Source organism: Spermophilus citellus, assembly GCF_964194105.1.
Source record: "Spermophilus citellus genome assembly, chromosome: 19".
NCBI classification, from domain to species: Eukaryota; Metazoa; Chordata; class Mammalia; order Rodentia; family Sciuridae; genus Spermophilus; species Spermophilus citellus.
In genome coordinates this window covers 19,172,902-19,187,054 of record NC_138201.1, presented here as the reverse complement: position 1 = coordinate 19,187,054, position 14,153 = coordinate 19,172,902, and the positions used below count along the sequence as shown (strand labels likewise).

Genomic DNA, 14,153 nt, shown 5'->3' with positions numbered 1-14,153 from the left:
TCCCAGCGGCTCGGGAGGCTGAGGAAGGAGGATAGAGAGTTGGAGGCCGGCCTCAGCAGCTGAGTGACCTGTGTCCACACAGAAGGTGAAACGTGCTGGAGGGACGTGGTCGGACCTGGGGACCCGCCCTGAGGGTCCTACACCAGCCTCCGCGGCCTCCGGGCCTCCAGTCTCAGACCTGCCTCCCCAAGGCCACCTGCCGGGAAATGGGGGGGAGTCTAGTGACCCAAGCCCAAGCCCCGGGCCATCAGCCGGAACTGCTCGGGCCTTAAAGTGCCAGCAGCCACACTGGGATCCCAAGGGGGCGCCCCTCCCCACACGTGTCCCAAGTCCCCAAGGCCTGGCCACCCTGTGGGCCATGGGCGATGTCATGGGGCAGCCACTGTGGCTGGCCTCGTCCCTCCAGCTCGGTGGTGGGGGCTGGGCTGTGGGCCAAAGCGCAGATCCTGAGGCAGCAGGGACCTCGGTGACCTTTATTCTCCCTCCTCTGCCAGGTGGCACCCGGCTCCCGCACAGCCCTGGGGACATCTGGGACAGGCCTCAGGAGGCCCAGGGTCTGGTGGACTTCCTGCCCCACCCCTCCTCTCTGGTCCCTCCCCTGTGGAGTCCCTGATGCCACCCACTCCTGCTCCAGAACCATCTGTGGCTCCCCAGCACCCACTGGTGCCCACCCCCTTGCAGCGGGGTCTGGAATATGGCTTTGTCATAGAACCCGGGAGGCTGGGACCCCAGACAGCTTACAGACTGAGGAGGGGACGCCGCCAGACAGGTGACGTCCTCTTCCTCCGGTCCCTCCTCCTGTCCCCTCGCTGTATCTACTGCTTTAATGGTCGGCTCGGCCCTAACAGGTAGACAGATAAGGTCAGTGCCGCGGGGGCTGGAGGTCACTGCTTTCCTCTGTCCCCTCCAGGGACCGAGCCCTGCTGCTGTGACCTGTGACCCATGACCTGAGGGGACCTAGCCCCAGAGAGAAGGAGGAAGAAATAGCCGAGGACCCGCTGGGGGGGGGCAGGTCCCACCCTGGACAGGGGCCCCGAGGCATGGACCTGCAGGGCCTCAAGGTGACCCCAGGAGGTCACCCTGGGGCAGCTCAGGGGAGCGGCCTCCCTGAGTGACTCAGCAGGGGACAGGAGGGGGTTGGAGGCCCCAGAGGGGGCCGGGAGACGGACAGGACAGGGCTCCCTTTCCACCTGCCACAGGTGGCTCCTCAGAGGGACTCTGAGGAGACTCAGCCATCACAACGTCCGGGTCCAGCCAGGCTCCATGGCCCACGCCTGCCATCCCAGCAGCTCGGGAGGCTGAGGCAGGAGGATCACAAGTTGGAGGCCAGCCTCCCCAGCCACCAGGATTAGAGGTGTGGTCACTGCGCCCTGCTGATGGTGGCCTTACATGACCTTTTACAGCCATGGTCTGTCCCCAGCCCCACAGGCGCCGAGCCCTCCCTCTCTGGCTCACAGACCCTCTCTAGAGCTCAGAATCATCACCAGGGGACGTTCACCTTCTCTGTTTTGCGCTGCAGACCTTGGTTAAGATGACCGAGGACAGGTTGGCTGCTCTGGCAGGTGACCCCGTGGACCCTCCCTTCCAGTTCTGCGCAGCGAGAGCCCCCCCGCACCCCTCCATGGGGCCGAGTGACCCCAGAGCGGCCCTCATGGACCCCGAGCGAGACCCCTCCGGTGCCCAGGCGGTGCCTCGGGGCGCCCCGAGGCTGCCAGACGTCGCGCGGCCCACCTTCCTGCCGGCCTCGTTGTTGTGCAGGTTCATGAGCGTGCGGGCGTTCTGCTTGATCTCCCGGGCGTCCACGAAGACCTTGGCGAAGCCGATGCCGTAGCGGATGTCGGCCGAACAGCCGCCCCACTTCCAGCCCTCCTCGTGGTGGTACTGGCCTTGCTTCTCCTTGTCGCAGCCACAGTCGCTCAGGTTGCCCTGGGTGCAGGCCGCCGTGATGGCGTGGGCCACGCCCGCCGCGATGATGGCGTAGGTGAAGGCCGCCTCCCGGCTCCCTGGGGGGGACAGAGGGACGGGCTGTGGAGCCGGCTGCGTGGAAGGACCCCAGGTCCTGGGGAGGAGGCCCGGCGGCGAGGCCACGGCCTCCCCCAAAGACCTGTCCTCCATTCCTGGCCTCCTGGATGAGGCCAGGGACCACCTGATCGGTGTCCCCAAGGAGGCTAAAGACAGGGCTCAGCCTAGTGCCTGGCTCAGCAAATGTCCCCAAAGTAGGCACTCTGGGCCTCGTCCACCCCCTCAGCTGCCCCTCCACCTCTGAGACTTGCAACGGGCATTATCTGAGCACCGACTGAGTGCATGCACACAGGAAACCCTGGGGACCGTCAAGGTCAAGGTCAGACCCTCAGAAGGCCCAGGGGGAGGGGTGGCTCTTCCTGGACTTTCCTGCTGTGTGACCTTGGGTGAGTCACCTAACCTCTCTGTGCCCGTTTGCTCCACTATAAAACGGGGTGATAACAGGACCCGGGTTATTAGGGTGGTCGCGAGGAGTAGGGAAAAAAAGCCACTGAGGTCACAGCACGGGGCAGAAGGAAGTGACCTCGACGTGGGCTATCGCACAGCTGCCCACCCGGCCCGCAGACACCCCGACCAGACCACGGACTGTCCCCACTACCTCGAGGGACAGCAGCTGCAGGGAGACTGTGTCTCTGTCACCAGACCGAGAGTGCAGTGTGGCAGCGGGGGACATTCTGAAGGTACCGGCCTCCCCTCCTGCTGCCCTCCAGCTGGTGGCCCGGCCGGGTCCTCAGAGCAGTGGACAGCACTGCAGGTCACAAGGAAATGGCCTGGGCTTCGGCTTCTGTCCCCCCAGCTGGCCCATGCTGTCCCCGGAGGTGGCCAAGGGCCCCCTGGGCACACTCGACGCCCCTGGGTTCAAGGTGGACCCCAGACCAGACCAGAGGCCCGTCGGGGGCCGTGGCCTCCCCTCCAGGCTGGGCCTCCCTCTGCGCCCACTGCTGTGCGGGTCCAGGAAGCCACGGGGGACGGTCATGCCGGCCGGGTCTCAGAGCTCCCAGGGACCCGGGAAGGGGCCGGCGTCACCTGGACATCCGCTTTGTCCACCAGCGTTAGCCCCGGGAACCTGGTGGCTCGGGAGGCTGAGGCAGGAGGATCGCAAGGTGGAGGCCAGCCTCGGCCACTTAGCCAGGCCCTGAGCAGCTCAGTGGAGGCCTGGAGGGTCATGGGGAGTCGGGGTGGGGGTGGAGGGGAGGTCCCAGGTGTTGGGCATCCATTAGGCACCAGATGCATGCGCAGCTCTCTGCAGGGTTCCGTGACAGTCCCCGAGGCAGGTTCCGCTGTCTGGGACCCTATAGTCACAGGCTCCGAGGAGAAACCCATGTGCTGTGGTCCCCTGTCTAGAAGGTGGATGGGACTGGGGTTCAGGCCCCCAGTCGGGCAGTGTCCCCCTCAGGCCCCGCCCTCCTGGCCCCCAAGGCCCACATCCTGGGAGGTCCCTTGCAGAAGTCACGTCGCTGGGAGGTGACCTCCCTGGAGGTCACCTGCTGTCCCCACCCACTCCAGAGGACTCCCGGGACCTGACGGTATTGCACAGCTCTTGGGGCCACCTGGGTCATTTCCTGAGTGCCATCTTCTTGGCCTCTTAGGAGAGTGGCCCCAAGATGTCCTGATTCATCGCCGACAGGCCTGGTGACGGGGAGATGGCATGAAGCAGGGCCACCTCTTGTTGAAGTATTTACTTTGGTGCCAGGGATGGAACCCCAGGGGTCTTCACCCCCTGAGCCCCGTCCCCAGCCTTTGCTATATTTTATTTAGAGACAGGGTCTCGCTGAGTGGCTGAGGCTGGCCTCCAACTTGCGATCCTCCGGCCTCAGCCTCCCGAGCTGCTGGGATGACAGGCGGGTGCCACCGTGCCCAGCCCCGTCCCTCATTCTCAACCCATCAACAGGGGGACGTCAGCTCAGGCCTGGGATGAGAAGGAGCTCGCTGTCTATTCTCCTGTCCCCGGTGGGTGACCCCGAGCAAGGCCACAGCCTCCCTGAGTCTCAGCTGCCCATGTGTGACCTCAGAGTTCCCAGCAGGACACGGCCAGCCGGCTTGTGGGGACACTCTGGGCGTGTCCACGGGGTCTGGCTGGGAACCCTGGACACCCCCAGGTCCTTCTCTTCGTCTCTCTGCTGTTCCCAGCTGAGGGTCAGGGCGGGAGTCCTCTGGGTCACAGTGGCTGGCCTCCGTGACAGTCCGGAAAACAGATGGAAAAATGTCCTTCTTTCCAACCCCGTGCCCTGGCCACTCACCGCCCCTCTGGGCCAGCAGCCACGTGGGGCTGTTCCTGTGCAGGGGGACCAGGGAGTCCCCGGCCGGAAAATGAGGGGGTGTCTGGGCTGCAGCAGGGGAGGGGCGTGGGCGGGTCCCCACCCTGTTCCCGCCCACCTCTGTCCCCGGTCTCTCCCGGGTGGCCTGTCCACCCATGGGCAGCGCCCGCCCCAGCCTGCCCTTCCCTTCCGCATGCGGCTGGGTGCACCTGGGAATGTCCTTCCTGTCCCTCCACCTGGGGAGGGTCAGGGAGCCTCAGTCGGCCACACGCAGGCCCTGGAGGCAGGTAACTGGGGTTCACATCTGGCCCCCCCAGCACAGCTGGACCCTGGCTACGTGAACTCCTTCCAAGCCTCGGTGGACCTGATGGCCGTCCATGGTGGGGAGGACCCGTCCACAGGGGACAGTTACGGACCAGGGATCCCGGAGGCTGAGGAGGCTGAGGCAGGAGGATCGCGAGTGCAAAGCCAGCCTTGGCAATGGCGAGGTGCTAAGATAACGAGACCAGGTTCCATCCATCAGGTCTCAGAGCACCGGGGACACAGTGGGGACAGGAACTGGCCTGCCTGGCCAAGCACTCATCAGTGTTCTGTAAGTACCTACTGTGTGCCGGGAAGAGACCAGGAGCACCCACTGTGTGCCAGGAAGAGACCAGGAGCACCTACTGTGTGCCAGGAAGAGACCAGGAGCACCTACTGTGTGCCAGGAAGAGACCAGGAGCATCTACTGTGTGCCAAGGAGAGGCCAGGAGCACCTACTGTGTGCCAGGAAGAGACCAGGAGCACCCACTGTGTGCCAGGAAGAGACCAGGAGCACCTACTGTGTGCCAGGAAGAGGCCAGGAGCACCTACTGTGTGCCAAGGAGAGGCCAGGAGCACCTACTGTGTGCCAGGAAGAGACCAGGAGCACCCACTGTGTGCCAGGAAGAGACCAGGAGCACCTACTGTGTGCCAAGGAGAGGCCAGGAGCACCTACTGTGTGCCAGGAAGAGACCAGGAGCACCTACTCTGTGCCAGGAAGAGACCAGGAGCACCTACTGTGTGCCAAGGAGAGGCCAGGAGCACCTACTGTGTGCCAGGAAGAGATCAGGAGCACCTACTGCATGCCAGGAAGCGATCAGGAGCCTTGGGGTGGGCAGAAGCCTCCCGTTGGACACGTTGTGACAAAGGTAAGTCAGGTCCCCAGTGTAAGTGGTGAGGACTGAGGAGAGGGCAGCAGGGGTGCCCTGTGGGGCTCGTGGGGCACTGTCTCGGGAAGGATGGTCCAGGATGCCTTCCTGGAGGAGGAGGCCCCTGAGTAGAGATCTGCATGATGTGGGCAGGGACAGGGACCCACCACCACTGGGGTGCCTCTCCCAGGTGCCCCTTGTCCCCACCCTGCTCCAGATAGGAGCTGGAGGAGGGGCCGGCTTCAGCACCACGGGGGGGTGGGGGGGCAATGTCCATGAAGCCCACTGTCCTCACTGACCCCTCCACATCCCAGGCACTGTGTCAGAGGCCTCTGCTCCCTGGGGACCTTCCTTCTGGCCAGAGAGATGGACAATATTCCCAAGGGCACAACCAAGACAGCACAGAGCCTGGCACAAGGGCCCACGCCTGTCATCCCAGCGGCTCCGGAGGCCGAGGCAGGAGGATCACCAATTGGAGGCCAGCCTCAGGCACTTAGCAAGGCCCTAAGCAGCAAAACCCTGTCTCTAAGTAAAATACAAAATAGGGCTGGGGAGGGGGCTCAGTGGCCGAGTGGCCCTGGGTTAAGTCCCCAGTATCCAAGACCCTGGTAGCTTGCCTACCATGTCAGCCGAGCCCCGCCTCCTGCCATGGCCCCGCCTCCTTCCGTGGCCCCACCCCCTGTCATGGCCCCTCCTTCCGCAGAGCCCCGCCTCCTGCCATAGCCACGCCTTCTGCCATAGCCCCGCCTCCTGCAGAGCCCCCGAACACCTCTCTGTTCTCTCTGCCTGGGGTCCCACTGATTGGTCACCAAGTTTCTTTCCACCTTTCAAGACCCACTGGCCAGACCACGGTCAATCTTGGCTGTGTCACCTCTGAGAACACCCCCCCCCCACAGTGCTGGACCCTGCCGCCGTCTGGTCACTTGTGGCCATGGACTGAGTTACACGCACCCCCCTAATTCACATGTTGAAGTCTGGAACACCCCCCGCCCCCCGCTCTGGGATCCCCAAATGCGACTGCAATTGGAGAGAAGGTCTTTGAAGTCTCGGTTAAGTTAAAATGGGGCCATTAGGGTGGCACCTGAGGCCATCGATTGTTCTTAAGCCAAAGGGGATGAGGACACGAGAGATCCAGGGCACTCTGTGAGGACACCGAGGACATAGCAGCCTTATCCCAGCAGCAGGAAACCAGCCCTGCCGCACCGTGACCTTGAACTTGCAGCCTCGGGGGGGGGGCCCTGAGGGACCAGTGGCCCCCCCTTGATGCCCCAGGCTGAGGGGCTTGGGCACAGCCAGCCAGTCTGTCCCCAAGAGACCATCAGGATGCCGCCAACAGGCGTGGCCAACACCAGCACGCAGCCTGTGGCCTCGGTGGCTGACTTGGGATGGACGCACGGGCCCTGCTGGCCACCGGAGCGAGTCTCCGGACCTCTGCATCTGCTGCTGGCCCCTGGGCTGGTGAAGGTCACCCTGCTGTCCCAAGACGTGGCTCTGGGGGGCTGAAGGCCATGCTCCCTCTGGCCCAGGCCATCCTGAAGACCAGCCCCCACCCCCTGGTTTTCCAGTTCTTGGGCATTCATAAAGTCCCCCTTTTGGGGGAGGTGGCCTGAGTGGGGCTTGGGGACCAGCATCCAAGGGGGAGCGGACCTGCTGTTGCTGGGGGCCTTGATCTAGGCAGGAGACCCCAGAAGGAAGATGAACCAAGGAGCCGGCCCAAACTGAGGGCCAGGGTGGAGGGTCGGGTGGGGAGGAGGGCAGGGAGAAGAACCTGAGGGCCAGCTGCCCACCCCACGTCCCTCTCCCCTTCCCCCTGGCTCTGAGAGCCCAAGCCCTTCTCAAGGTGGCTCTACAAAGAAAACTACATTTCCCAGCAGCCCTTGTAGCTAGGCATGGCCATGTGACTGGTTCTGGCCAATGAGATGTAGGCAGGTGGTATAGGGGTGGAGCTTCTGGGAAGGCTTTTCAAAGACAAGCCAATGCCCTGTGGTTCAGAGAGTGCCCAGGCTCCAGAAGTCCAACGCCACCACCCTTGGTCCCTGCCGTCAGAGAGCGGCCCTGGGTGGCTGTGTATCTCCAAGAGGCCACCCTGGTGAGGACAAGAGTCCCGATGTAGCAAGCCCCCATCCCCTCCTGCTTGGGAGGGCTCACCAGGGGCCTTCCGTGCCCAGCCCAGCCGGCCTCATTGTTTTCCTGGGCACACCCTTGCTGAGGGCTGGTGGCCTCCAGTCACGGTGGCCGCTCCGTAGACATTTGGTAAATGCGTGACCAAATGAATGGATTCTGTACCAATGCACCTTCCAGAATTAGACTGGATCCTAGGAAGCTGCCGATTGGGTAAGTCAGTAATCATTGAAGAGCGGCAATTTCATATGGTTCAGGCCAAACTTTGGCATCCGAACCCACAGGCAAAATCCTCCAACCCTTCCCGCCAAACACCTGGGATAGACCCCACGTGCCTGCTGGCTCCAGTCCCCACTCCCTTCCAGGTTGTCAGAGCATCGCTTTCTCATGGGTTTACCGGGGCTCTTCTTTTGGTCTGAATTCTCCTCCATCACCTCTACCTGCCTAGCCTGCTAGAGCACCTCTTTTTTTTTTGTGGGGGGAGTACTGGGGATTGAACTCAGGGGCCCTCCACCCCTGAGCCCCGTCTCCAGCCCTATTTTCTATTTTATTTGGAGACAGGGTCTCACTGAGTTGCTGAGCGCCTCGCTTTTGCTGAGGCTGGCCTCCCAACTTGCGATCCTCCTGCCTCAGCCTCCTGAGCCACAGGGATGACAGGCGTGTGACTTTGCCTCTCCCTGGGGTCTAGTTTTCCACTTGTAAAGGTGAGCCCTCAGGTCAGGAAGAGGGAGAGGAAGGGCAGGGGATTTGGGGCTCAAATTTCTGGACCAGCAAGATCTCAGAAAGGTGCGTGGATGGGCTCAAGGCTGGACCCCAAACCCCCAAATCTGACCTGCCCTGACTCTCAGCGAGGGTCCCCAGGGCAGAGAAGGGTTTACTGCACTCTTGGTGCCCAAGTGCCCACGGGTGGAAAGATACTCTGGTGGCCATTCCCCACGGGCCAGGGCCTCCTGGAGACCAGTATTATTCTCCACCACCTTCCTTCTAGAATCTTCTCATGATTGCCTCAGATGTCAAACGTGTGGCTCAACCAACACTCTGGGCCTGCGTCTGCCGGCACGCCTGTGTGTGGCGGGCGCACGTCACCGCACACACCCGGTCCCCAGAACACAGGGCTTGCAAAGTCCGGATCGTAAGGCACCAGGTGGATCCGTCGCAGGCACAACAGGGAGTGGCGGGGATTGCGGCAACAAAGGGGCTGCCCGGGGTCCATCTGCTGCAAGCTGCAGTCTCAGCTCCATCACAACCCGGTGGGACCATGGGCCAATTATTCAGAGAAGCAGGAAATCCCTATTTTGAGGTGCAATCGCTCATTTCAAATGTTGGGGCCTCCAGTTTCTAACAGCACGAACACTTTTTTTTTACTAACCCCCGGACATTTGCACCGACCGATTGGGTGGTTTGCAATTGAGCCTGCCATCCTGACACCGGGGTTCCAGTGATGTCCCCCCGATTGAGGGGCATTCTTGCATGGCATTCTCGAAGTCTCCCAAGAGCATGCCTGTGTCCCTCAGAGCCCGTAAGACCCCCGCCTGGGGTGCTGGGGTGAGCACCTACCCACTTTGAGCTCCTTCCCGAAGACGGTGCGCTCCCCCAGCGCTGAGCAGTTCCAGCGGCCATTGCGGAACTGAAACTGACACTCGTCTAGGCCCATTTGGGAGCCTTCTCCGATGACGATGATGGCGTCGGGCCGGCTCTGGCAGATCGCCCGCTGTCTGGGGGCCAGGCCTGGGATCTTGTTACAGATGATGCTGGCGCCCAGAGCGACCACAGAGGAGAAGCCACTGGAGAGGGGACACAGAGAGACAGAGGTTGAGACCCACGGGAGCTAGCAGGTGCTGCAGGTGGCTGGAGGGACCCGGGGGAACCCGTGGCTCAGGCCTGTCATCCCAGTGGCTCAGGAGGCTGAGGCAGGAGGATCGCAGCCTCAGCAATTTAGGGAGGCCCTAAGCACCTCAGTGAGACCCAGTCTCTAAATAAAACACAAAATAGGGCTGAGGATGTGGCTCGGTGGTCTAGTGCCCTTGAGTTCAATTCCCGGGTACCACCCGTCTGCAAAAGGAAACCTTCAGAGGCACCACACACAGGGAGGGCCCCTGACCTGGCTTGGTTTGCCATCTGGGCTTCTTTGGCTCTCTGACTGTGTGACCCTGAGCTAGTTACCCACCCTCTCTGTACTTCAGTTTTTCCATGGCTAAATAAAGGGTGTTGGCAACTAGTCCTAATCTGATAGGGTTGCTGTCACCATCAAATGTGCTAAAACAGAAAGGGCTTAGAAGGTGCAGAGGGAGAGGTGGGGGCTGGTGCCATAATCACTAAATGTGGCCTCTGTTTATTATTTTGGGGACCTGCTTGCTGTTCCAAGAGGCTGGCGCAGCTGGGATCTCCTGAATGAGGCCCATCAATGAATCCCACCCATGCACCAGTCTCCTCCCCGGGAACAGGGTTGAAACCTCCTTTCACGGGGGCACTGGGATGTTGTCACTTTGACCCTTGGGGTCCCTTTTACAGATGGAAAAAGGAGACCCAGGGAGCATCAGAGCCCGGTCCAAAGCCACCCGACCCCTCCCACCTCTTAACCTGGGCCTCTCCCGCGCTGCAGAGGCCAGCCTCCGGGCGGAAGGCCGGCGGCGCCCTGCCTGGCTCGCTCCCCAGGTCCCTCGGGGGGACGGCTGGGTCCCCGCAGGGCCGATGGGCCACAGGCGCCAGGGACGGGGTGTGGGGGGGTGTCGCCGGGCGGGGCTGCCGGGAGGTTATTTTCTGCTATTTTCCCTTTCTGTGTCCCCTCCCGGGTGTCTCCGCCCCGATTCTAATTAAAAAGGAGATAATGTCGCACGCGGGCGGCCAGGGGGGCCCAGCAGCCCGGCTGGGCTTCCCGGATGCTGGAGGAGCGCGCGGGGCTGCGGGTCGCCCAGCCAAGATGCAGATGGGAGCTGGGAGAGCCACCCAGACGCGGGCCAATCAATAGCACTTACAGCTCAGCGCGCGCGCTCGGCCCCCGCGGTCGCCTCTCCGCCCGCGGTCGGGGCTGGTGGCCGGCGGGTCCACTCTGCGCGGCGCACCTGCTGGCAGCCGCGGCTGTCCACTCGCCAACCCCCACCCCACTCCAGGGACGCGGGGGATGGGGAGGTGGCTGCACCCGGGGGTGGCAGTGTCAAAAACACAAAGGACCTGCCACACACACACACACCCCTCGCCAAGGCCCCATCGCTGCCCTCCTCCCCCCCCAAAAAAGAGGCGGATGGGAGTTCACAGCCAGGGGACAGAGGGGCCTGGTGGCCCTTCAGCGCCCGCCCTTAGGGCCATGGCCACCCACCCCCCTTGGGGCCTCGCGTGCATTATCTCCCAAGTACAAAGGGCCTTGCAAATGCAGCCCGAGGAGCGACCCCCGCCGCCTCCTGCGCTTCCAGACCGAGGGACGCGCGCACCCCACTTCGCAGACAATTTGGGGGTGCAGCCCGAGGGCGGCAGAGGCGCACAGTCCCGGGGGGCGGGGTGTCCCGCCTCTCTTTGGGGCTGTCCCTGCGACTGCTCTCTGCCCTCTCTCCTACCTTTGTGTGTGTGTGTGTGTGTGTGTCTCGGGGGGCGGAGGCGCTGTCCCCAGACTTGGGGGGAACTCTGGGCACCTGAGGGTCCCTAGGCATTGGGTGGTGCCAGGGCTCTGAGCGTCGGTCGGTTTATGTTTTGGCCAGCGAAGATCCCTCTCTCCCTCCGGGTACCTGTCCCCTGTTTGCAGGGACCGGCCCCTCTGCCACTTGGGGACTGCCCTGTCTCTGGGAGCAGCGGTGCCCGCGCCTCCTTTGCGGAGTTGGGGCTCCCACGCCACCGGAGCGGCTGCGATCTCGGTTCAGCGTTCCTGCAGGACCTGCTGTCCCCATGGCCTGGAGGGTCCCAGCCGGCGCTCTCTGTGTCTGGGGGCTTCCAGATGGGCTCGGGATGCCCAGTCCCCTGGCCCGCGCGTGTGGAGCGAGGTGCGCCCCCCGCGGGGGGCGTCCGCCTGCGGGGAGCCTTTGTGCGCGCCCGGGCTCCGGACCCCCAGCGCCCACCCGGCTCCCGCGGGGGGACCCAGGAAGTTGGTGTCCTTGGCCTCGCCAACTTTGCCGGGACGCGCGCGCGGAGGGGACGCGAGGGCCCTTACCCGATCCGGAGGTAGACCATGCCCAGGCTGAGAAAGAGGTGGCCCAGGCAGCGCCGCGCTTTCCGGTTCATAGTCCCCGCTGGTGGCCGGGGCCGCGGGCCGGGCAGTGCAGATCCCCGCGGGCCGGCCCCGGCGGGGCAATCAGCATAGCCCGCCCGCCCGGGAGGCGCGGGCCGAGGCGTCCCCGGGGCCGTCGGTCTGGGCTCCCGTCCGCGCGCTCGGGGCCGAGAGTCGCCGGGAGCGCGGGAGCCGCGCGGCTCAGGAGGGAGGAGGAGCGAGCGCCGCGCAGGGCTGCGCCGGGCTGCGCGCGAGCGAGCGGTGCAAGTGCAGCCCGCGCGGGGGGTGCGGGGGGGGGACGCTGCTGTCGCCCGCCCGGTCCCTCCCTCCTCCCCCCTCCGTCCCTCCCGGCCCCTCCCCTGCCCGCCTCCCCGGAGCGCCCGCCTCGAGTCTGAGCGCCCGACGGACAGCGCCCCCTGCCCCAAGCGCGCTCCTTCTCGGCTCTGGGCACGGGTGGGCAGCTGCGGGACCCCAATCGCCCCCCACCTGTCGCCCGATCGCAGGTGTCCTCCGGTGGAGGGGACCAGGACTCAGCCGGTGGGGAACTCTGGAGCCTCGTCCAGCTGCCCCGTCGCCTGGGAGCTGGAGGTGTGTCGGGGCGCACCTCGGTTCCCCCGGCCCAGGATGCAGGGGCCCGACTTCGGGGGAGCGGGGGTGACCAACGGGACCTAGTCCCTCCTCCCTTCTGCTACCCCGAGAGGGGCGGCAGGTGGGAGCCTGGGTGGGACAGTCCCCCCCTTGGGGTCCCGCTACCGGAATGGGGTGGCCGCGCACCCAATCCAGTCGTGGGGCGCGGGAGCTGCCTGAGAGCTGGGGCGCCCCTTGGTGGCTCAGCGCGCTCTCGCGGCGACACCTGGCGGGTGCGGCGGGCGGTGCATCCCGGACTCGTTCAAGGGGACAGAACTGGAGAGGTGCTGACCCCTGCCTTTGATATGCACCCGATCAGGGGAGCTGCGGGTATTGGACCCAATTTCAGCCTAAGGAACCCAAGACCCACGGAGGCGAAGGTGTTTCCCCAAAGTCACCAGCCAGGGTGGGGCAGAGCCGGTTTGCAAGGAAGGTGTCCCCGACTCTGGTAGACCCCCCCTTTCCCCCACCCTGTGGCATGACCTCCCTACATGGCTGTCACCACTGTCTGCATGAACCTCTCTCCCTCTCTGACACTGCATGTCCCTTCTCCCCTGGAAGCCACCACATCCTTCCACCACATTGTTTCCTGCACAGCCGTGGGCATCGCAGATCCAAGGAACAGAAAAGGCAGGTGTCCCTAGGGGTCAGAGGGCCAGTGAGCAAGGCCACTCTTCCAGACGGCTGAGCCTCAAGTGATGATAACAGGACGAGTTGGCGGGAAAGAGAGCTCTGGGCACCACAGGGTTATTTCAGATCCTAAGAGATGGCATTGGACCAGAGCCCTGAAGGACACCGGATCTGGGGCTTGGCATTCCAGGAAGGGGACCGGCTAGTGTCAAAGCTCCGAGGTGGGTGTGAGCCCAGGAGGGGATGCTGGGGCCATGCTGGACAGAAAGAAGTCCAGGGGGGGTGAGAGGAGCCATGCAGAGCCCAGAACTGTGCGCAGGTTGCGAGCGCAGGAGTTCAGTGGGAAGACGCTGATGATGAAGGAGGGGTGAGTCACTGGGTTGGTGGGTCCAAGTCTCCCTTTGCTGCTCTAAAAGAGACTCCACCAGGGGGTGGGGAGAGCCAGGCAGGCCACAGAGACCCCACTGTGGGTCCAGGCACCAAGCACCGTGGTCCACACCTGTCATCCTAGAGGCTCCGGAGGCTGAGGCAGGAGGATCGAAAGGTGGAGGCCAGCCTCAGCTACTTAGCAAGGCCGTAAGCAACTTGGTGAGACCCTGTCTCTAAATAAAACATAAAAAGGGCTGGGGACGGGGCTCAGGGGTCCAGTGCCCCTGAGTTCAGTCCTGGGAGAGAGAGAGAGAGAGAGAGAGAGAGAGAGAGTGAGTTTACGTAAAAGAAAGACACACTGCTTGTGTGGTGGGCTGGGACATTTCTGCTGGAGCTCAGAGCCACTATGGAAGGTGGCTGGAGGTTGCCTGGTGAGGGAGCCAGGGATATGCAGGGCCACTCCAGTCTGGGGTCTCGATTGACTGTGTGACTGTAGTTACCCACCCCAGTTGCCCAGGTGTGTGAAGGTCTCCAGAGGGTCCCAGCCCCCGGCCATCTAGTTATTCTGGCCACCAAGTCTGCCCAGCCAAGGCATCGTGCACACTGGCTAGTGCGTCATCCTGAACGTCCCCTGTCCAAGCGATCGATAAGTCCAGATTCTGCCCTCCTGGGGCCAGAGCCTGAGGACTGATTTAATACCACACAGAGGTGGCACCTGTATGTGCCAGGTGGTGGGTGTCACTCAGAGATCTGGCCCCTGAT

The 14,153-nt window shown here is 63.6% G+C and overlaps 1 protein-coding gene across 1 annotated transcript in view; it reads right to left on the bottom strand.

The window, feature by feature from the left end:
- Positions 1 to 12,772, bottom strand: part of WNT7A (Wnt family member 7A) — a 31,797-nt gene extending 19,025 nt beyond the window's left edge. Inside the window, exons 1-3 of the mRNA XM_081276270.1 lie at positions 11,709 to 12,772; positions 9,128 to 9,354; positions 1,732 to 2,003 (exon numbers count right to left, since the gene is read on the bottom strand). Coding sequence (XP_081132396.1) covers positions 1,732 to 2,003; positions 9,128 to 9,354; positions 11,709 to 11,779 — 570 coding nt within the window. The 5' untranslated portion in view covers positions 11,780 to 12,772. The remainder of the gene's footprint in view (positions 1 to 1,731; positions 2,004 to 9,127; positions 9,355 to 11,708) is intronic.
- Positions 12,773 to 14,153: the final 1,381 nt, after the last annotated feature.